Raw genomic sequence first — 24,538 nt, forward strand, 5'->3', positions numbered from 1 at the left:
CAGAACAGGACAGGGACACAAAAAAGAAGAGGCAGGTTCATACAGTTATACTGTTCCAGTGAGACAGGAACACTGAAAGAGGACAGAAAACAGACAGCACTGACGGCTCTGTACAGTGCTCCAGCCCCATCACACCATGATATTGAGCCTAATGAATGGACTCATTGGCTGTGTCATTCTCCTATAAGTTAGACTCCAGGGCCTGAACTATGTCTGAGGCTGAAGGTCGTTTCCGTGGATCTTCTTCCGTGCACAGACAGAAGAGCTCCACCATCTTCTGATAGGCACCGCCCAGAGTGTCTGAGTCTAAAGCAGGCCGTGTCCCCAGGCACTCGTAATACGCATCTTCATCAAAATCATCCTCATCAAAAGAGTCATCTGAGTGTGGAAATACACAGGATTATTAATATACGTATAAACCCTAAAGGTTCTGCGTAACTCTTTGAGTGTAGCTTTAAAAGACTAAAGGTATTTAAAAATATCTCTCATTGTAGTTTGAACTCACCGTCGTCATCACACTCGCTGTCCAGCATCTCCAGGTGTGGCACTGACAAGGTCATCATCTCCCACAGGGTGAGACCGTAGGCAAAGATGTCAGCTTTGTCTGTGATGACTCCACCCTCCAGGGCCTCCTTAGGTTTCCACGGCTCTGTGCCAATGTAGTGTGCTTTGGGATCACTCACTGAAACAACACAGATGGACAGGGCTCCTACAGCTTAAGGCAAGTTAGACTAAGTCTTTAAGACTTTTTTAATGCCATTTGGAATGAAATTTAAGACCAACTATACAACAACTAAAATATAAATAAAGTGTATTCTACATACTTAAGCTTAAAATATTAGTGTGTTTTGTGTGGTATAACTAAATTGCATAGACTCTTAACAGGTCCGACAAAAACTTGTACAACAAAATCTTTTTTTTCCCCCCGTGTGCGGTTGGATTCTCACGCCCATCTTAATGGCTTGATACCATCCAGTAAAGATAAAAGCAGTGGAAATGGACCAATTTATGACCATCCCTCCGAGGAAAAACAGAAAGTCTTCGAAAATGAGTTGTTGTCAATTAGTCAATCTTTTATACGACTTTATCAATCTGAGAAATATTGCAATGTTGTTCAAATGTTATAGTGGCTATTCAAAATATACAACATTCATATTATTCAAGGTCTAGACACATCACTGAGCAGCAAACAGGCATTCTGTGCATTCTTACACCTCTGTGTGTTAATGATAAGCCCGCTGATTTACAATGAGCGAATTTGAGAACACTTAAAACACAAATCATGAATTTGATTTCTCATGTCTTAGCATTTTTAAGACTTTTGAAAGATTGATTTGAGAGATTTTAATAGTAATTAAAGCCTTATTTTTAAATTAATGAATTTAATGCCTTTTAAGACTTCTTAAGGATCTGCGGGAACCATGGATGGGATGGAGGTAGCACCATGGCTAAACTATGAAAGGTTTGTTATTTTCTTAAACAAAAATGTCAAATTAATTTTGGCACTCTCTCACTGAAGTGTGAGATTACAAACTGTTAAGGTTAAACAATGAAAGATATAAAGAAATGCATTCACCTTGCATATTTTCATCCAGCCTCAGAGACACACCAACATCACAGATTTTAATCGTTTCAAAGTCGCCCTTTATGACAACATTGCAAGACTTCATGTCCCCATGTAAGAGTTTTTTCTCGTTGTGCAGGTACTGCAAGGGAAGACACAACATATAATTCATATTTACTGGATTTTAGAATTAAACAATAGGATTTATAGAGCATTATATACACAGAGGCCAGAGATCAGTGAAATGATCTGTCAGTGAAAAACTGTTTACACACACTATAGATATGTGACAGTGATTCTGTGCTAATGGCAATACTAGGCAATTAACCGAACCCCCTACATCCAAAGTATGGCTACAGATCTGGAATAGACCACAATATAGACTGTCACATCACAGCATCTATCAAGTACAGTTTGCTTCCAATAATATGGATCCAAAAATACTTTAAATGCAAGTTGCTAGCTTATACTATACTTATACTTTCTGTGTGGAGTGTGCATGTTCTCCTCATGTTTGTGTGGATTTCCACCGGGTGCTCCGGTTTCCTCCCGCCACAAAGACATGCATGCTAGAATTAGTAATTCTGTCAGTGACCTTGACCAAGGCATTGGTAAAAAGACCTGGAGTTGGTCCCCAGGCGCCGGCGGGTGCCCACTGGTCCTAGCTCAGAGTGTGTGTGTGTGTGCTCACTGGTGTAAGGATGGGTTAAATGCAGAGGCTACATTTCACTGCTCACTGCACAGTGTGTGTGTGTGTGAGACAAAGTACGTCTTCTTCTAAGGTGATAAACAATGGCAAATCAATTTAAAGTTTAAAGGCCGAGAAACAAGTCTGGATTGCGCTACCTTTAATCCGCGGGCGACATGTAATGCCACATTCTCTACAACGTCCACAGGAAAGGCCTGGAGTCCGCTCTCTCTCCGCTTCTCGATCAGGTCGTTGAGAGACTGCTCTCCACCGTATTCCATAGCCAGACATTTGGAACCGTCTTTTGATGTTGTAAACGCACGGAAGCCTGGAATGTCGATGAAGATGACTGGAGTCATAACATAAGACAAGGAAGGTCTCCTAGACCATGATTTAGCCCCATCACACCCTCTCAAAATCGAAAATTTTGAGAAACGACACAGTTATAAATCACCCTTACCCACAACATTGGGGTGCTGCAAGTCTTTCAAAATTTTTGCCTCATTACACAAACGCCTCTGATAAATATTCTTCTGGCTGGTCGTGCATTTGCTGTTAATCTTCTTTATCGCCCATGGTGAGTGAAATTTTCCGTTCCTGAAGGGAAAAAAGATCACGGACCGTGTTGATGCTTTGCGATTGTGATGCGAGTTGCTAAAGGGCTGACTGCTTTTAGATTTTAATAGGAGGACACCGTGTTTTCCGTATACCTGCTCATGAGATAAACATTCACCCCGGTCCCACAGCCTAGCTTCTTCATGAACGGAGAAGCTGGTATGGTAACAGGGGTCCCTGGAGCACTGCCTGATTGGCGTATACGACGGAAGAGTAAAAGACAGGCGAATGTTACTAAAGTTTACGAATTATTACAATGACCCTGGCTTACATTACATATTAAACCAAACTAAAGGATTATATTACAGCTCTCAGTTAACTTGTTACCTGGGCTTTTCATCTTCTCCGGCTTGCGGGGAGTTTTGAAAGCATTTGGTGTGTTCGTGTTGGACTCCATTTAAAATCTGCAAAAGGGGAAAGAGTATAATTTCTGTGGTTCGCGCTGGTATTACCCATTAAGTTCTTCAGACACCAACCATCGCTATGGTGTGCCTGAATGGGCTCCTTTGTACTAAATGAGACGTTAGAAGTTGCTTTGGTAGACATAAATGGACCATGGAACATGCAGCGTTAGGAGAGATAATAGGCAGGATATTTTAATTGTTTTTAATTTAAATTCCACGTAGTCGTTGTGCTGTCATACCTTGAGTTGTTGACAAAACAGCCTATTGTACTACTTACCAAAATACTAACCTGGTGCTTCGGACTTCTTGCCGAGAACCGCGCCTGACGTTCAAAATCCTCAGTTTGTATTACGTATGTTAGTACGACATCGCGCTACGGTCGCTACAGGGACTGTAGAGGGACAAACAGTGTTGGCTGAGAAGACAGAACATATTAACAGACGTGAAAACGTCGGTGGTGAATAACATTAAAATGAAATATTTAATCAGGGATGGAAATTTCGCTAGACTACAAAATGTAACGGAAAAGACTACTTGAATGACAGATACACTTTTTAGACATTATATATATGTATATGTACTATATATATATATATATATATATATATATATATATATAGCATCGTTCGAACAGGAGGTGTCGCTAGTGCAGCGTTTTAAGGCTCTGCTCAGGGCGAGATGGATTCAAAGTAGTTCTGAAAACTATAGCGGAAAGCATTATATTCACACTGTGGACGTAAGAGAACTGCATCACAAGCGAAAGACAAATAAATTTACAGATTCTCCATTTCATTCATATTCACTAGTTTTCAGCTTTGACATAGTCTAAAATGTGAGTTTCACATTATAACCCTAGTCATTATAACATTACTGACTGATTTATTTATTATTCTTAAATTATTAATTATTCTTTCTGAACCACAAACAAAAGCAGGGAAATATTTGTTTCAGTATAAAATGTTTATATTCTATATTTACTGAATATTGAAATAGATTCTATTCTATTTGTTGATAGCTGTCTGTCAGAGTTTTGATGTACTTGAGACAGAGTTGTGATAAAGACTCAAACTGACCACTGAAGTAAATAGGACCAGTCCAGACCGCAGGTGGTGGAGGGTCTACACAGGTTCATCCAAAGCTCCAGGACTTCCTGCTCACAACATTCAAAGTCATGGTTAAAACTCTTCCCTAGTTAAAACTATCCTTATCCATAGATGCTGCTCTCTGATTGGTTGTCTTGGTAACTTTTTCATAGATACAGTGTGAGAAACAGAAAATGCTTAGTGGTCTTCTGTGAAGATCATGAGGGGAAGCACAATGCATGTCTTCAATACCACACGTCTGTCAGCACATGTTTATTTTAAGAGGCAAAAGCGTCACTGTGCCTGGATCATGTGCGTTCACAACAGTCATGATCACACCCATGCCTGTTTTGACTGAAATCACGAGATGTCCTCCTCTGTCTCCAGCTTAACCACTGTACATACTCATAAGACACAACATGAAGAATAACTGAAAGAACAGAATTCAAAACAAAGCTCTTATAAAAGCTCATTGTATGAGTATAGCAAGCTATGTGACCATGCACACCAGTATAAATGCAAGTCACTGTGAACACAGTACAAAATCAAACATTTATCATCTATAATTTATGGGTTAATGGAGTAAGATCCTGTTAAAAACTCCAGAATCTGTCCTCTCACTGACAGTTTCACATGTATATTTTTTCTGTATGTGTAATACAAGAGTAGATCTTGAGAAAAAGATTTAGTCGCCCAGTTCAGAGGCTGATTCAAGTCTCAGGTTAAAAGTCCTAAATATCCAAGATCTACTTGTGGTGATGGTGAATTTGTTCCCTCTGTGTCAAGCAATGGGCCAAAAATAGGTGAACGAGAGTATATTCTTTGAAGGAGAAGTGGAAAATTCAACACAATGTAACTTTCAGAAGCACTTTTATGGAAATGCAGCAGAAGATGGTCTTCAGTGTTTTCAGTTCTGGTGTATATGTTACTAAACTATACTGTAAAACTGTCTTGGAAAAAATAACAAAATTTGAAATGTGATTGAAATTACTGAATTTTTGAAAAAATGAATATAACTATTCTGGCCACTGCAGTCATGAAGAAGGTTTTTGTAGACTCATGCCTAACATGAATTTTTCATGCACTGTAATTGTTGATACATTGCTTGAAATAAAACACATCTTGTTCAGTCCCAGCAAAGTCATAAACAAATATTTGCTAATCAGAACTTGAGAGCAGCGCTCTGTTTAAATATGATGTAATGATGCGATACTGTTAGTCTTCGTGCATTAGAATGGCTGCCTACAGAATCATCCCTCTTAACATGCTGTGCAGCTTCTTGAAGAGGCAAAGATAATTCCCTGAGATCTGTTTAAGTGAACATATTGTGCCCCTAAACAGTGTAAATTAAACGAAACGGATTAAGATTAATATCACCCTTAGAGTTGAATTACACAGTTATAGCAGTGACCCAAATATTCTTCATTTTCTTTTCAATTAAGGAGAAAAATATTTTGGGACTGCCAGTCCTCACCGGGGTGAGCTGTAGATTAGTCTCTTCACACTTTGCTACAAGTATACTACAAAAGAAACTGAGGTTTGTTTTTTTGCTCGGGTCCTGGTGTTTCTTTTACATCGTTTTCAGAGAGAGTTCTGAAATAAGATATTTTTCTGCAGTGCAGCTCTCTCTGCCTGAGGGGGTCACTGCAGACACCAGCAGTAACGTTCAGATATGGCCAGAGCCATCCTCCCTTCTCCAGCCCACACCTCCAGCAGGACCATGCGGCACCTCCAACATAGGTCTGTGTCAAATGAATGATCATATGGTAGATTTATGACCACAGCTTGTCATTTTGAAAAGTCTCTGCAATCCATAGACACTGAAACGGGTTGGGGGAGGAGGGGGGTTGCTGGTAATATCTCACAAGATGACTTTACTCTGGGCACCAACAGCTCAATGCTGATAGATGACTCTCTGGCTGGATTATTCACACAAATTGTCAGGGTTAGTCCCGTTCGCTTTGCGGAGAGCTGGCATATGCGACTGCATTCCGGACTCAACGCAGGTCGTGCAGCAATGGTGGTCACATTGGTGCACGACCTGCAATCTGAGACTGGTCATCTGGCGGAAAACCGGTCTGTCAACACGTTCTGAAAGTCTGCCAGACAAGGCCGTTACTCTGAGGAGCAGTCTGAGTCGGAGAAAGCATCTACAAGCCCTAGAAAACCACTCCACATACTGGAGTTTCAGAGAAACCATCTACAAGCCTTAGAAAACCACTCCACATGCTGCAGTTTCAGAGAAACCATCTACAAGCCTTAAGGTGGGTATACACTGTGCGATTTTGGGTTGTCCCAGATGAGAGATGACAAAATGCGGCGATATCTTTGGTCGTGGCTCCAAAACGGTGGTCCTACGTCGCACTTCGAGAGAAGTTCAAAGATGGCTGTTGTCACGGTCTTGCGATCAAAGATAGCCTGGGACAAAATTCTGACAGTGTCAGAAATTTAGGATGACCATCTCACAATTTGACTGGTGCTAGGACCTACGTCTACTAACCAACTAACTACTACATTTATTAATGCTGATGACGTTTTATTCATGTATATTGACATGCGTCGTAGCCTACAATTCAGTAGTATCCTCGTACAGTCTACATACATCAAACTTGATGTCGTACCCAAGTTTACTAGATCCATGTCACACAGTGTGGCTTGCAATAAACTTATACGATTGCTGTAGGTGCCTTTAGAAAACCACTCCACACGCTACAGTTTCAGAGAAAGCATCTACAAGCCTTAGAAAACCACTCCACACACTGCAGTTTCGGAGAAAGCATACTGTTTTTGAAATGGTCTGCACGGGCAGCCTATGCCTTAGTGTATCACCACAGTAACAGAGAACCAGCGTGAGAGATACATTGGTCCTTTACAATGGAAACAAGAGTGGAGTCCAGTTTCTGCTTAGTTCTCACCACCTGGTTACACAAAAACATCATAAGCCATGAGGCATATCCAACAAAGACATAAAGAGGAAAGTATCAGTTTTATCTGTCACTGAGCCTATTGTGTAGTATTTAGAGAGAGTATTGAACTCTCCTTTGTACATGCTCTTTCTGAGTCATTAAGTTTTCATGCATTTGGCACACAAAGCCTCAGTGCTTTTCAGTCTGACTGACTTCTCCCCTTTAGAATGTGCCCCGAGCGAAACGGAGAAAAATGACAATGTGCAGTGAACCAGTGATCTAGTCAGAGAGAAGAAATAAGGTGTATGGAGCTTTCTCTCTCCACAGACCAACCATGGAAACAGGGTAACAGGGGTCACAAACTGAGGCTGTAGCTTGAAATCGTTTATAATAACAAAATGATGGGAAGAAATGGTATATGGAAAATCCTTTGATAAAACCTTAGATTATGTTTTTGGATTGTTGCTTTCTATAAGTATGTTCTTCTTTCTTTTGAACATATACGCTCTATCAGCCCACACACACAATCGCTCCTCTCCTCGTTTCTTGCCTGTTATCCACACATCATCCATTCGCCCAGTTCTTATTCTATCTTCTCTAACAGAGCTCCACTGACATTTTTCAAAGGCACTTTAGGATTTTCCTGAGGCTAAAGTGCTGACTGGGTCTAAGGCTGGTGAAAGGACAGATTGCTTGCGTCTTCTCATTCCCTTGGGGTACACTGGAAGGACAAATCCACTATGTGTGAGTTTAGATAAGGGAGGATAAAAGAAAAAGAAAAGCTAAAACACCCTCACAACCAGATATGCAATATTTCAGTCACAGAAATTTCCCTTTACACTGAATGAGAAGAAATGCCTTTCCTGGTTTACTAGGATTTCCATATGTTCCTAGAGGCTATTGTTTGTTATGCTCATAGTTTTATTAAATATTACTGCTCAGTGGGTTTCTGTATGCAATCTACTTATTTGCATCTTTCCATTTATCTGGAAACGTTCTGTTTGCTGAAATTGAGCTGGTATGTGCTCCACAGATAATGACTTCAGCAAAAAGGATCACTGAACGTCTCTTTGCCCCCGGGTGTATCTTTAAAAGTCCATCTATGTTGTTATTCTGTGAAGTGAACTGTATCGCAGTCATCTACGGGTAATTCAAAACCATTTCTCTATAACAACACAATATGGCAAACGCTCTTAATGGGCACCTTATAGAAATGGATGCAGTATTAAAAATGAGACCAAGATCATGTAAAATTTGTTTCAGTTTACTTTGCATCATACATGCAAATGGAAAATACTATGGCTCTTATATCATAATCTTTTGCATTTTGAGATTACAAAGAATCCATATAGGCACAGACATTACGTGCAAAAAAAAAAAGAGAGAGAAAAGAAAAATAGCAAATGATGTGTTAATGTCCATAGTAACATATCAAACCAACCACTGTATAATTAATGTCAGTATGATGTCCAGCTGTACTGAAACCAAAGAAAGGAGGTAAACGATGTCATTCTCAACTTTTGCCTTAATTAGCGTTTTACTGCTCCTCTGCATCGGACGTTAGGAGATCTGGTCTCTCAGTCTAAAATATTTCAGTATAATACTAATTTGCTTTTAGAAAGAGATAATATAATATTTATTCCAATTTATACAAACAGACCATAACATTAAAAATACTTGTTTTCCTTAAAACTGTTATGAGAAATAATTAAAGGCAAAACATTTTCTCGTTTGTTCACACTGTCATTCTGTGACAACACTCTGACATGTCATGCACCTCTCACAAAAGAGAGATTTGTCCTTAAGGACTTTGCACCTCCATATTGTCAAGTAAGGTGTCTTTCTTGAGGAACTTCAAGGTACGGATGGACCGCCACACTCCGACGAAGTTATCGCTGACAGATTGATTTGTAGATTCAGTCTCCGCTTGGATGGCCTGTTTTTCCAACTCCAAGGACTCTTCAACATGGTTTCCCTCACTGGGATATTCACTGGAGTTACTACCTTCAAAGGAACCAGTCAGTTCTCCATTGGGAAGGATCTCTGGGTCACCATCTGTCTTGCTTGGCTCCACATAAGGTTCTCCAGGCAGTTCTTCATCCTTAATGGACTCATCCATGTCCTGGTAGTTGCTCTTCTTCTTTGTCTCATGGTATTTCACCATACAGTAGGTGATGGAGCCCACCGTGTTGACCACCACACCTGCCACAAACAGTTTGGTGGGCTGTACATCACTAAAGGCCACCATGCCTACTGTAATGGTGGCGATGCTCTTTACCACACCAACGAAGCTGGTCGTCACGGCTGAGTTGATGTAAGTGCAGTGAAGAGTGGTGAAATTCATGGCACAGCCGATGAGGATACAGGCACAAAAGATACCAGTGATGAAAGGGTTCTTCCAGCCCTCGTATGTCCACATTTCAATGGCATCCATGCTGACGAAGGAGCAGATGAGCAAGACGGGAGAGGCGACAATGGCAATAGTGTATTGGGCTGTGAGTGGGCCATACTCACTGTCTGTGCTGGTTTTCTGAATGAGCACCAGGTAAGAAGCATGAATTACTACAGCCAAGATGCCAGTCACGTAGCCAAAGGGGTCGCCTGTGAGGTCTCCTGCGCCTACAGAAACCAAAAAACAAGGCATCAAAAACTGATTAAAAAAACCTGCTACGGAGCCTTGTTTCAACCAAAACCTCGGCTGACCTGGCCGTTAGCTGAATGAAATACTGTGATCTAAATGAACGGTGGTGTAGTCAGCGGCTGTGTTGCGATAAGTTACGCTGACACTACAATTTGTGAACTGACAAATAGCCAGATATTCCACCGTTACAATGACCTGAGAGTAAGAATTACCCTTCTCGTAGCTCGGACAAAACGGTGATTTCCTTCGTTCAGCATGCCTCAAGACATAGCCAGTATTTCAGAGAAATAAAAAATAAAAAGTGATCAAAAAGAGATGATATTTAACAAGCTGCAGCTATTCAAAAGGGCTTCGTATCATTTTAGTTGTGCTTAAAATTAAATTAACAGGGCGAATGCAAACTGCTGCATTTAAATATTACACTATGCAATATATTAAATATTACAATTGCAATATTTCAACTTAGACTTGTTCTGCAATGCTAGTCTGCTTATTTAAGTACGAGATCAAAGACATATTTACGGTGTTCTCAGTTAGGTGGTTATACAATGACAATGCACCAATAATCACGCGCGTACTTTGTCACTTTGCGAGGACCAAGAGAATTACTCTATCTAAACTGTTAGAACGCTTAGAATGACACAAACTACTTGTGTCTGTACGGCCATTTCAAAAACCGTCATTTAATGATATATTCGCTTCTGAATAATTATGTGTCTTACCAGCTAATGCTGCGCCGCCAGTAGTGATCAGGACTGCCGCGATGACCCCAACCGACGGGATTCCGTTCTTCAGGACGCACACCCCAATAATCAGAGTGACCAAAGGAAGACACCGTTTAAAAACAACATACATCGGTAAACTTAGTCCCCGGAGAGACCAAAGGGTTAGCGTTGACTGTAGAGTGGATAAAATACAGACACTTGCGAAAACTTTGGCTAACTGTAGACTGAAAGGAGGGATGTCCACTTTACCCAGTCTTCTCAAAACCTCTAGCGTAAGCGCCGCAGTGGTGCTAGTCAGGCACTGGATTAAAGTGAGGTATGTGAAGTTATAAGTTGTTATGAGAAATTTCAGTAAAATATTCAAAGATCCCGAGAAAAATCCATGAGCGACGGCAACCGAAATGCCCAACAAGCGTCCTTTGCAAACTTCCATACTTCACCCGAATTTATTTTTCACGCAGTTGCAGGAACTAAAATAACGGTAACATTCGCGCGTGGAATACTAGAATGGTACCTCACTCCGTACGCAGACGGCCGTAGATGTCCAAGTTAGTAATGTCAAGCAAAAATCAATTGGCGAGCAAGATCTTTCAGTTTAAGGAGGTCCGAAGAGGAACAAAAGCTGAACAAGCCAAAGGGAATGGACGAAAGACTCTGGAACTGACGCATACGATTGGAAATGGCCTTTCCTCAACTGGATGTCATTATCGTCTCATTGAAGGGGGTTTCCTTTCTCTCCATGCATTGCCATGTGTAGCTGACAACATCAGAGCGTATAAAACTGTTCACGATGATCAAACCCAGCCTCTTCTGCGTAACTCACACTTAACAACAGGCTTGACGCTGAAACAGTTGCTGAAACAGATGCGTCTAACACTGCAGCTCCGATCTTTTCATTCACTCTGGGCTAATTTAATTGGATTGCTCTGCTGCGTCTCCACTTATTTTTATGGACACTTCACTTTTTCCTCTTCCGATCAAACGTCCCACTATATTCTCCCCAGACAACTGCTACAGTTTTAAACTCAAGGAAAATAGGTTCTCCACGTAGTATTTCTTACGTGAGAAACGTCCTCTTTCACACAACCTATACCTTACAGTACAGAGGTACCAAAATTGTAACGTGTTATTATTTGCCATTTTAATTTCCGTTGCTGATTATTAATATCGATTCCAGTATGTTTTTAAAGATTCCAAATACATTAATGATCCCGCTAAACAATACGAAAATACAATCAATATTTAACAGGAAATCATTTTTATTCAACATGGCATTGAGACCGATTAAAAATTGTGTATGGAAACGTGTTTACTAACACTCTGATAAACGGGGAAAACTGCGTGAATTACACGTAAACGCTTGAAATACAGACTATTAATGGTCATACGGCACAGGGGTTTTCTTTGCTCATATTTGCAAGCATATGACTCTTATGAACTAGGCAGATATCTTCTTCAGTGAACCATTCTTTTTTTTGGTCATTTTTGAAGAATGGAGCAGTTAAGAAGCAAATGAAGTGTCTTTTTTAAAATAAGAAAAAAAAGCTTAAGCGAATAATTATATTGAGTTAAGGTTAAGCAGAGAGTTTGAGATTAATAACAGACTTTATGATATCACACAAAATAAACACAGAAAAAGGTCAACACAATGTGAACTTGAGCAGCACTTTTTAATATTCTTATATGAACACAGATACATCATATTAAGGCACTTGGCTGACCACGGTGGTCAAGGTGAGGACACTGACAGTTTACCTGAACTGACACCACATCACAACAATCATTCAGCACTGTTTCAGAGCACCTCTAGAAGACTGGAAGAGCAGCCTATCTCTGGCGAGGGGTTTTCCTCATTTATAACCTGACTCTGCCGCCGGGGTGTGATTGTGATGTGTCCCCTGCGCCACCTTTTAATGGAGTCATTAGGAAAACTGCAGTGAGGCTCTGGAAAACTCTGCATCAGTTCAAGGGGAGCCCAACTCCCCCTCTGCTTCTAGCAGCACAGTAATTATCTGTCTCTATGGCATAGCGGGCTGTGGAGAGACCAGGCAAGGTGGGGTATAGATTTTCACTGTCTCGTCCCAGGAGCAGTCCACCACCTGTGAAAATACCACATTTGGACAGCCGCAAAAGTCACACATCTGAGATTAAACAAGACCCCTCTGTAGCAGAGCAAAAAATGCTGATAAGATGCTAACAAATTCTGTTGAGTACTCTTTATTTGGGTTAATTAAGTACACTAATTACTAGATAACTGTCATGTCATGGCTAGTTAGTCATCAACTACAGTTCCTTCATGTGTCCAAAAATGTATGCAGGAGTTTTGCTAATGCACGGGGGCAGCCATGACCTAATGATTACAGAAGCGGGCGGAGGGTAACCAGTTAAATCCTCAGGACCGGCAGGAAAAATGTGGGTGGGGAGAGTGGGTGAATAGCACTTTCCCCTCCCACAACATCCACGGCTCAAGTACCCTTGGGCAAGGCACTTAACCCCCAACTGGGTGTGCTGGCCACTGCTCCTGGTGTGTGTGTGTGTGCTCACTACCAGTGTGCAAAGGATGGGTTAAATGCAGAGGTTAAATTCACTACTCACTGCTCACAGTGTGTGTGCGCAATCACAGAAATCCTAAATGAATTCTAATGCACTTAACACATCATCTGGAGGATGTGGCTATGGTCATGCAGTGTGTTGGATAGTTGATTTGGGGAATGCAGTTATGGTCATTAAGTGTGTAGGGTAGTTGATTTGGAGAATGCAGTTATGGTCATGCAGTGTGTAGGGTAGTTGATTTGGGGAATGCAGTTATGGTCATGCAGTGTGTTGGATAGTTGATTTGGGGAATGCAGTTATGGTCATTAAGTGTGTAGGGTAGTTGATTTGGAGAATGCAGTTATGGTCATGCAGTGTGTTGGATAGTTGATTTGGGGAATGCAGTTATGGTCATTAAGTGTGTAGGGTAGTTGATTTGGAGAATGCAGTTATGGTCATGCAGTGTGTAGGGTAGTTGATTTGGAGAATGCAGTTATGGTCATGCAGTGTGTTGGATAGTTGATTTGGGGAATGCAGTTATGGTCACTAGTGTGTAGGGTAGTTGATTTGGGGAATGCAGTTATGGTCATGCAGTGTGTTGGATAGTTGATTTGGAGAATGCAGTTATGGTCACTAGTGTGTAGGGTAGTTGATTTGGGGAATGCAGTTATGGTCATGCAGTGTGTTGGATAGTTGATTTGGAGAATGCAGTTATGGCCATGCAGTGTGTTGGGTAGTTGATTTGGGGAATGCAGTTATGGTCATGCAGTGTGTTGGTCACTGATTTGGAGAATGCAGTTATGGCCATTCAGTGTGTTGGCTAGTTTATTGCCCCCAGCTCCAAAGATGAAAAACTTCTGCTTCGACTGTGTAGCCTGGCTTTGAAATTTCTGGGCAGTTTAACATCAGAGCAGAAAGAAAACAACCTGGTTGAAAAGCCTGCATTGTCGTTTTTCTCTATGATTGTGTTTGGTTTAATACGCTGCAGGTACATGTCTGGGAGCAAAGCTTACAATTTGTTTAGCACTTTAAAGTCGCCCTCTCTGAAGTTGCATTTCCACAACAGAAAACCAGAGTGTACACAGAACAGGACCACTCAAGCACACAGACATGGGATTAAAATCATTTTCTCAGTGAGAGTGCTCCCTTTCATCTTGCCTTTTTAAGTCAACCAAACAATAATTACAACAGAAATAGAGAGAAGTAGATTAGATCTTGGTTTTATGAGACTACCTGGACAACACACGTTTTTGATTCAAAATTATCTGCGGACTTCCTTTGAAATGTATTTTCATGTTTCTATGTCTACTCATTCATTTTTACACACTTTGAATTGGTGAAGAGTGCAGAGAAAAGCAGCGGTGAGCCCCTTTGCTGACTACACCACACGTAGACTCTGACTAGCTGTTGTATGGCACAGCTGAGATCTGATCAATGAGCCGATAGACAGTGCCTTGAACTTGTTAAACCATGGACATCCAATGACACAATTTAGCTTAAACAGCCATTCAATGGGCTAAATGATGAAGGAGTCTGATGAAAATACACACAGTATGAGTAATGACAACACATGGCCATTGAGAGTGAGACAAAGACGTACAGCCTGGAGCTGTGTCATAACTCGTCTGTTCTTTCCTTTCTGTCCTTGCCTGTGTGTGTGCCTCAAAGAGAGAAAGAAAGACAGACAGAGAGAGAAAGAGAGAGAGAGAGAGAGAAAGACAAGAGGGGGACTCATTATCCCTGAGTACAACTCTGCATAGGGTTAGCCTGCTGCCAGCCAAGCTCTGATTCATTCACTGAAGAGAAAAACGACTTTCATTAATTACTTTCCTTTACAAGCAAGAGCCAGTGCCACACAAAGGAGGCAAATACTGCAGAGAGAGAGAATGAATGAAGATGCAAAGCAACGTTGTGAATCGGTGGCATATTGATGATGTAAAATTCAGTACAGCAAGATGGAGAGTTATGGACTGAATGGAGCACCATCTGTTCGAGTGGTGCTCTTATCATAAGCATGCATGCAACAGTGTACAGCGCTGCCAGGGTCTATGTGTGTGTGTGAGTGTGTGTGTAACTTCAGACCTGGGTGTGCTTTTGCATGATGCATTGGTTCTGACTGCTGCAGAAGCTTACAGACGAAAACCATCTTGCTTTCCCTTCCTGGGCTGTTAGGCTCTAATTAGAGTGACTGGGAGAGGTACACAGGAGAGAGCAAACCATGCTCAAGAGGGAGTGACCAATCTCTTTCCCTCTTTCCCTGATCTGCTGGAAGTGTGTGTAAATCGAATGGAAAAGGCAGATATAGTTATGTGTTCTGTCAGCGAAGACACGTGAAAATAAGTTTGTTAAAGATGTTAGCAATGAAGACTGTGTGTGTGTACGAATGTTTTACTGTTGACATGGTGGGAAGTCTGTTAGTGTAGAGAACTGGAAATGCTTTGATGTATATTGGTCATTGTTTAGCAGAATGGGAAGGCACTTTGAGGTTCGTGTGTTGAGAAGTATGAGAGTGTGTGTAGCCAATGGGAGTTGTACTGTATATATATAAATGTGAGTAGGTGTGTACATCTGCTCAGCAGTTCGTGTGTGTATGTGTGTGTGTATGTGTACGTGTTTGTGAGTGTCTGTGTGTGAGAGTGTGTGTGTGTGTTATGCTGGCAGGGATCAGGGAGACTGCAGTAAGGAAAAGCCCTTCACGCTGATTGCTCTGGCTTGGCAGGAGGAGCCAGGAGCAGCCCACTCCTCCCACAGCATAAAATCCAGCACACCCAGGTCTGAGGTCTCACACACACACACACACACATACACACACACACAGCCTCACAAAATCCTGCAGTCTTCCATTCTCTTTAACCTGGCTCTCTGTTGGTCCACTTATTCTGGACATATGATTGACTACAGCAGTGTCCTGTAGTGTGACAACTCGTATTCTTCTTTTAAATGGCCTGAAAAAGCAGAACACATCGGCTGAACAGAACGTTTCAGCTGCAGATGACTCAGATTTACCATGATAGCTGTAATGTCAATCTAAGATGATGGTCTTGAGTGAAAACAGTATTTAGGAGGCTTGTCAATATCTTTATTCTCTTTGTCTAAATGGACATTTTGGCCTGAATACAAGAACGTCACTCATATTATTAGGGACAATGATGACTCCATGACATTTCCACACTAACCCTCATCTCTGTCTGCCAATGTTGACTGTGTTTTTTATTAACAACTTATTAACATTTTAGTATTTTAAGGACTCAGAATGTCATAGGTCTTTTGTTTTCTGCTGCTGTTAACGTAATGACTTACTAACTAATCCAATTCTCTGATTAGAACAATTTTCTAACATTTCTAGTATTTGATGACATTACCTTTCCTTTTAGATCCTTTTTGCTTTATATTGTTTTTATGTTATTCTGTTAATTAATCTAATCACCCTGGGCTAGTCAGGGAGGATGGGTTCCCCTGTCGAGTCCTGATTCCTCCCAAAGTTCCTTCCTATCTCAGTCTCATGGAGTTTTTCCTTTTCACTGTCATCCTGGGCTTGTTCACTAGCGGTGTCCGGTCTGGCATCCTGTAGAACTGCTTAGTGACTATGTCCATTATAAAAACACTGCACAAATAAAATTGAACTGAATGAAATTAAATTATCAGAGACTGATATAGGAGACAGAGCGAAACTCTGTTTTATAAGGGGGTAAAATGAAACTGGATCAGTCATGAAACTCTGAACAACTGCTTTACATTTTTGCAATTTTTGATGCAGAAGGTAATTTTGCCTCATATAAGATCTTTCTACAAAACTGTCACAAAAAAAATGAGACAGACTATTGTTGATCTCTTTCTTTTTCGTCAGCAGTGATGCGAGAAGCACTGCGTCATTTCAGTAACTTCAAAATGGTAATGATTACTGCCGGATGAGAGGAAACAGAGCAGTCAGGCCAAACAGACAGCTTCTAACTCGGTGTGTTTGAGGAATACATCAGCACATTGGTACATACAAATATACCTGCAATTAGGGAACAACAATTGCTTCTGCCAGACTTGAAAGCAGCCTTTTGTGTGGCTGTGGCCTCTATATTGTTGAGAATGTGCATTGTGAAATAGGTTAGAGCTTGCCCACCCCCAGGGCCAGGTCTGCTGTGGTGTGTCGACTGATCATTCATCACACTGAGTGGTAGAGTCAGGCGAGCATAATCCCCAGAGACCTGCACCCTAGACCTCACAGAACGTTCCAGAAGCCAGTCAGTATATAAGGCACATATATTGCACTGCTGTGTCTGACAGCCCCTGCTCAAAACTGCCAAAATGAAGGAAATACTTGAGTCAGGAATGCAAAATGTATTAAAAACAGCGTATTAAAAACAGGTGCATGCGCACAGGTTTGGTTCCTGTGTTAATTAAACAGTCAATGCTCCCTCATGGTTGGGGTCATGTGTAACTACACTGGCCCAGTGGCTTGCTGACTCAGGCCCAGTCACACACTGTCACGACTGTCACGGCTGGAGGAGGAGATGTCAGGAGTGACTGACAGGAGATGGAGACTGCAGAGTGTACCGAGATTTCAACAGAAACATGAAGAAGTCTCACGGACAGACATGATCAGCTGGTGAGTGCCTACTCCCTGACCATGACTGCTAAGGGGGTTGATTACAGAGACCAGATAAGTGATTTTGAAAACTAAGCTCAGCATCAGTTATCAGCCAGTCTCATGAGAAACAATCTGTGGAGGGCTTCAAAGAAACCAACAATGTGGTTGATGTACAGTGAATAAACCCTTTACTGCTCCTGGACATTCATATTTCTGATGGATGTTGATCAAATGACACAGGCAGACAGCTGAAAAAGAGAAACAATAAAAAAAGATATGAAAACAAGCCAACCTGCCAGTTTCCCATGGTGGGTGTTTCCCACAGACATTTTCCCTGGCAAGGTTTCGGTCTGTTCAACCCCTCAGAGGATGAGGGGAACAACAGTTAGTACAAAGCCAATCTGAGAGATCAGCCTCATGCTGTGGTGAAGGCTTTCTTTTCTTGACCTGTCCACAGGACACGAGTGGTCACCGAATGATCTGATGACCATGAAACTGAAGTAAACCATATGACATGGAAGTCTCACTCACCAGATCTCAACCCAACGTTTGTGAGATCTGGGCTGATGGGAGATTCTAGAGCATTATATGAGACAATGTTTTCCACCACCATCCACAAATGACCAAGTGATGGGATTTGTCAGAGTAGAATCCTGTCATCTTGTCAAGTGCTGGACACCCATGACATCTTCGCTGTGGCAGACTGAAGCTTTTATCGTGTCTTGTGGTGAATAAACAGACTTTAATTAGGCATTTACTTTTCTTGGCAGTTACCTGTGAGTCCTACGTACTCTCATAACAGTGTCTGCATGTGCTGGATGAGTTTTTTTCCCCAGAAAAAACGGACCCATTCATTACACCATGTGACGATCACAGAGCAGAGCTTGCGGCCAGCTGAGTTTATTATCAGGAACCGTTAGGGGCCATTCTGACGAAACAGGGCAAACACTGAGGAGAGGCCCATAATGAAAATCTGCTTGCTTTCAATACACCATCATGGTACAATGCATCAGCTCATTCAGTATGATATCAGCTCAGGAGAGCCTTCAAACACCATGCTCCATTCAACAGATGCCAATTCTGTTGACTCATTAGAAGAGCAGATAGTCATTCTAAAAAGGCCAAACCACACAGCATGGCCAGACTGACAAAATTCACCACTCATTCATTTACACATTTATACTCCACACTATATTGAGAACAGAGAACCACAGAGAGAAAGAGACATGAATCTTGCAAATCTTTGTCATTATAACATTATGTAAAGAATGTGACAGTTAATGATACTGATACTTTATTTGGAAGCAAGTTTATGATACTCTCCAATGTATACTGAAACAGAATGGAATGGAAAAAAGAATGGAGTGGTAAACCAGTGTGCTTCAGAATAGAGTGATAAACAGAATGGAGTGATAGACAGAATGGAGTGATACTGTGCTGTAGGTACATTTTGAAGCTCAGCTTAGACAAAATCCAACCAGGCAGTTTTGTGTGGTCAACACCAACTCACACACAGTCAACACCCTATCTCACACAGTCAACAACATCTTACACATAGTCAGCACCATCTCACGGTCAACACCATCTCACACATAGTCAACACAATATCACACACAGTCAACACCATCTTACACACAGTCAGCACCATCTCTCACACAGTCAGCACCATCTTACACACAGTCAGCACCATCTCACAGTCAACACCATCTCACACACAGTCAACACCATCTCACACACACAGTCAACACCATCTCTCATGCAGTCAACACCATCTTACACACAGTCAGCACCATCTCACAGTCAACATCATCTCACACACAGTCAACACAACCTCACACACAGTCAACACCATCTTACACACAGTCAACACCATCTCACACACAGTCAACACCCTCTCTCTCACAGTCAACACCATCTTACACACAGACAACACCATCTCACACACAGTCAGCACCATCTCACACACAGTCAGCACCATCTCACAGTCAGCACCATCTCACACATAGTCAACACAATATCACACACAGTCAACACCATCTTACACACAGTCAGCACCATCTCACAGTCAACACCATCTCACATACAGTCAGCACAACCTCACATACAGTCAACACCATCTTACACACAGTCAACACCATCTTACACACAGTCAACACAACCTCACACACAGTCAACACCACCTCACACACAGTCAACACCATCTCACACACAGTCAACACCATCTTACACACAGTCAACATCATCTCACAGTCAACACCATCTCACACACAGTCAGCACCCTCTCTCACACACAGTCAACACCCTCTCTCTCACAGTCAACACCATCTCACACACAGTCAGCACCCTCTCTCACACATAGTCAACACCCTCTCTCTCACAGTCAGCACCATCTCACACACAGTCAACACCCTCTCTCACACATAGTCAACACCCTCTCTCTCACAGTCAACACCATCTCTCACACAGTCAACACCCTCTCTCACACATAGTCAACACCCTCTCTCTCACAGTCAACACCATCTCTCACACAGTCAACACCCTCTCTCTCACAGTCAGCACCATCTCACACACAGTCAGCACCATCTCACAGTCAACATCATCTCACACACAGTCAACATAACCTCACACACAGTCCACACCATCTTACACACAGTCAACACCATCTTACACACAGTCAACACCATCTCACACACAGTCAACACCATCTTACACACAGTCAACACCATCTCACACACAGTCAACACCCTCTCTCTCACAGTCAACACCATCTTACACACAGACAACACCATCTCACACATAGTCAGCACCATCTCACAGTCAGCACCATCTCACACATAGTGAACACAATATCACACACAGTCAACACCATCTTACACACAGTCAGCACCATCTCACAGTCAACACCATCTCACACACAGTCAGCACAACCTCACACACAGTCAATACCATCTTACACACAGTCAACACCATCTTACACACAGTCAACACCATCTCACACACAGTCAACACCATCTCACACACAGTCAGCACCATCTCACAGTCAACACCATCTCACACACAGTCAACACCCTCTCTCACACAGTCAACACCATCTCACACACACAGTCAGCACCATCTTACACACAGTCAGCACCATCTCACAGTCAACACCATCTCACACAACGTCAGCACAACCTCACACACAGTCAACACCATCTTACACACAGTCAACACCATCTCACACACAGTCAACACCATCTTACACACAGTCAACACAACCTCACACACAGTCAACACCATCTTACACACAGTCAACACCATCTCACACACAGTCAACACCATCTTACACACAGTCAGCACCATCTCACAGTCAACACCATCTCACGCACAGTCAACACCCTCTTTCACACAGTCAACACCATCTCACACACACACAGTCAGCACCATCTCACACACGGTCAGCACCATCTTACACACAGTCAGCACCATCTCACAGTCAACACCGTCTCTCACACAGTCAACACCCTCTCTCACACAGTCAACACCTTCTCACACACACAGTCAACACCATCTCTCACGCAGTCAACACCATCTTATACACAGTCAACACCATCTTATACACAGTCAACACCATCTCACACACAGTCAGCACCATCTCACAGTCAACACCATCTTACACACAGTCAGCACCATCTCACCGTCAGCACCATCTCACACACAGTCAGCACCATCTCACACACAGTCAGCACCATCTCACACACAGTCAACACAATATCACACACAGTCAACACCATCTCACACACAGTCAACACCATCTCACACACAGTCAACACAACCTCACACACAGTCAACACCATCTTACACACAGTCAACACCATCTCACACACAGTCAACACCATCTCACACACAGTCAGCACCATCTTACACACAGTCAGCACCATCTCACACACAGTCAACACCATCTCACAGTCAACACCATCTCACACACAGTCAACATCATCTCACACACACAGTCAACACCATCTCTCATGCAGTCAACACCATCTTACACACAGTCAACACCATCTCACACACAGTCAACACAACCTCACACACAGTCAACACAACCTCACACACAGTCAACACCATCTCACACACACAGTCAGCACGATCTCACACACAGTCAGCACCATCTTACATACAGTCAACACCATCTCACAGTCAACACCATCTCACACACAGTCAACATCATCTCACACACACAGTCAACACCATCTCTCATGCTTTCAACACCATCTTACACACAGTCAGCACCATCTCACAGTCAACACAACCTCACACATAGTCAACACAACCTCACACACAGTCAACACCATCTCACACACAGTCAACACAACCTCACACACAGTCAACACCATCTTACACACAGTCAACACCATCTCACACACAGTCAACACCATCTTACACACAGTCAGCACCATCTCACAGTCAACACCATCTCACGCACAGTCAACACCCTCTCTCACACAGTCAACACCATCTCACACACACAGTCAGCACCATCTCACACACGGTCAGCACCATCTTACACACAGTCAGCACCATCTCACAGTCAACACCGTCTCTCACACAGTCAACACCCTCTCTCACACAGTCAACACCTTCTCACACACACAGTCAACACCATCTCTCACACAGTCAACACCATCTCACACACAGTCAACACAACCTCACACACAGTCAACACCACCTCACACACAGTCAACACAACCTCACACACAGTCAACACCATCTCACACACACAGTCAGCACCATCTCACACACAGTCAGCACCATCTTACACACAGTCAACACCATCTCACAGTCAACACCATCTCACACACAGTCAACATCATCTCACACACACAGTCAACACCATCTCTCACGCTTTCAACACCATCTTACACACAGTCAGCACCATCTCACAGTCAACACAACCTCACACATAGTCAACACAACCTCACACACAGTCAACACCATCTCACACAGTCAACACAACCTCACACACAGTCAACACAACCTCACACACAGTCAACACCATCTCACACAGACAGTCAACACCATCTCACACACAGTCAACACCATCTCACAAATAGTCAACACAATATCACACACAGCCAATATAATATCACACAGTCAACACAATCTCACAGACAGTTAACACAATCCCACAGACAGTCAACACAATCCCACAGACAGTCAACACACTATCACACACTGCCAACAAAATCTCACACACAGTCAACACAAGCTCACACACGGCAAGCACCATCACACATAGTCAACGCAATCTTACACACAGTCAGCACATTATCACACAGCCAACAAAATCTCACACACAGTCAACAAAATCTCACACACAGCCAACACAATCTCACACACAGCCAACACAATCTTACACACAGCCAACACAATCTTACACACAGCCAACACAATCTCACACACAGCCAACACAATCTCACATACAACCAACACAATATCACATATAACCAACACAATCTCACGGAGCCAACACAATCTCACACAGCCAACACAGCCTTGTCTACAGTGGTTTGACTGATTTCTACGTCTCACTCAGCATTTCTCCTGACTTTAAAACAGCAATGTCTGACTCATATCTGACATATCCATCAGTCACGTCCCACAGCAGTGCTGTACATTTTGGACAGTTTCTCCCATATGAGGGTGTGTGCTCTTTACCTGGTCAGGGATGTGCAGATTGAAGTCCAGGCCGCACACAAACTCTGAGTGGTGTTCCAGTGTGTCCAGCAGGGGTTGGCTCTTGGCGTAGTCCCACAGCCTGCGAACCCACAGCAGCACAGAGCAATCAGCCTAATTGAATGGCTGTTTTTCTTTTCCCTCACTCTCTCATCTGGAGCTGCAGCCGCCCAAATCCCTGACACAGCCCACACTCACCAGAGCCCAGGCGAGACCTGCTGCGCTCACTAAATTTAATTAAAGCCCTTCCTCCAAAATACTACCCTTCTCTATAAATACATTAGTCTAGCATTATTACTAACATTGGCGTAGAGCTGGAGAAACGGATATTATTTATGAGTGCTGTGGGAGGCCAGAGTGGCAGATCTCAGAGAGAAGTGTGGGGATAAATGAGAGACATGCAGCACACACGTCCTTCAGACAGAGAAACGGTGTCAGTGCAAAAGTGCGTTAAATGAGACTGCAGCCCTACATCATTCATTAAGAACGCATGCACTTAGAGGAGCAGCTAATCCACAGGTTCAGAGACTAAAACATCACCAAATCAATTGTGTTCATATGTCAGCAGTACTTGAGTTGAGGCTATCTTTGTTCTTCTTGTTTTTCCCACTGTAACTAATTCACTGGTAATCACACATGATATGTAGATGCACATGCTGATCCTCTCAATACTTCATTTTGAGGCAAAATCAGTTCATACTTGGGAGCAGACAGTAGGTAAATTGAATAGAGTATTATAGAGACCAGAGAAGAGACTTTTCTCTGTCTTTTGCTCAGTGAATGTCAGTTGGTTGAAATTTTATTTGTGTGAGAAAACCATGGGTGCTATGAGGCTCAAAGCTAAAAACACACGGCTATGACCACCCAATAAATAACTCCAAAATTCTATAATGAATCAACTTTAAAATCTACAGACATTAAAAAACATACAAACAAACAAACAAAAAAACGTTTAAAATCAAAGTCATAATGGTTCAAAACCAGTCTGCATCATTTGGATCAGATTTCACTGACTCAGAATAATTAGACTAGAGACAACCACACATATTTTGCTTCAGTCATTTCTTGCCAGTGGAGAACGAAT

The 24,538-nt window shown here is 42.4% G+C and overlaps 3 protein-coding genes across 4 annotated transcripts in view; all 3 read right to left on the reverse strand.

The window, feature by feature from the left end:
- Positions 1-181: 181 nt before the first annotated feature.
- On the reverse strand, positions 182-3,264 carry pbk (PDZ binding kinase). 2 transcript variants are annotated; one of them, XM_030771052.1, is made up of 7 exons: positions 3,195-3,264; positions 2,963-3,056; positions 2,713-2,849; positions 2,411-2,580; positions 1,577-1,706; positions 506-682; positions 182-378 (listed from the first exon to the last, which is right to left on the reverse strand). In XM_030771052.1, the coding sequence occupies exons 1-7, from the start codon at positions 3,262-3,264 to the stop codon at positions 182-184; spliced, it is 975 nt and encodes a 324-aa protein (XP_030626912.1). The 2 variants fall into 2 exon arrangements, with proteins under 2 accessions (XP_030626912.1, XP_030626911.1); XM_030771051.1 differs by having other exon boundaries at positions 3,174-3,264.
- A 5,796-nt stretch (positions 3,265-9,060) lies between these two features.
- On the reverse strand, positions 9,061-11,058 carry slc35d3 (solute carrier family 35 member D3). Its single transcript, XM_030771048.1, has 2 exons — positions 10,623-11,058; positions 9,061-9,878 (listed from the first exon to the last, which is right to left on the reverse strand). The coding sequence occupies exons 1-2, from the start codon at positions 11,056-11,058 to the stop codon at positions 9,061-9,063; spliced, it is 1,254 nt and encodes a 417-aa protein (XP_030626908.1).
- A 1,421-nt stretch (positions 11,059-12,479) lies between these two features.
- pex7 (peroxisomal biogenesis factor 7) overlaps positions 12,480-24,538 on the reverse strand; it is a 37,921-nt gene continuing 25,862 nt past the window's right edge. The window contains exons 9-10 of the mRNA XM_030771049.1: positions 23,437-23,536; positions 12,480-12,724 (exon numbers count right to left, since the gene is read on the reverse strand). Of these exons, the coding sequence (XP_030626909.1) occupies positions 12,644-12,724; positions 23,437-23,536 (181 nt within the window). The 3' untranslated portion in view covers positions 12,480-12,643. The remainder of the gene's footprint in view (positions 12,725-23,436; positions 23,537-24,538) is intronic.

The sequence above is a fragment of the Chanos chanos genome, chromosome 4 (genome assembly GCF_902362185.1).
Source record: "Chanos chanos chromosome 4, fChaCha1.1, whole genome shotgun sequence".
NCBI lineage: Eukaryota > Metazoa > Chordata > Actinopteri > Gonorynchiformes > Chanidae > Chanos > Chanos chanos.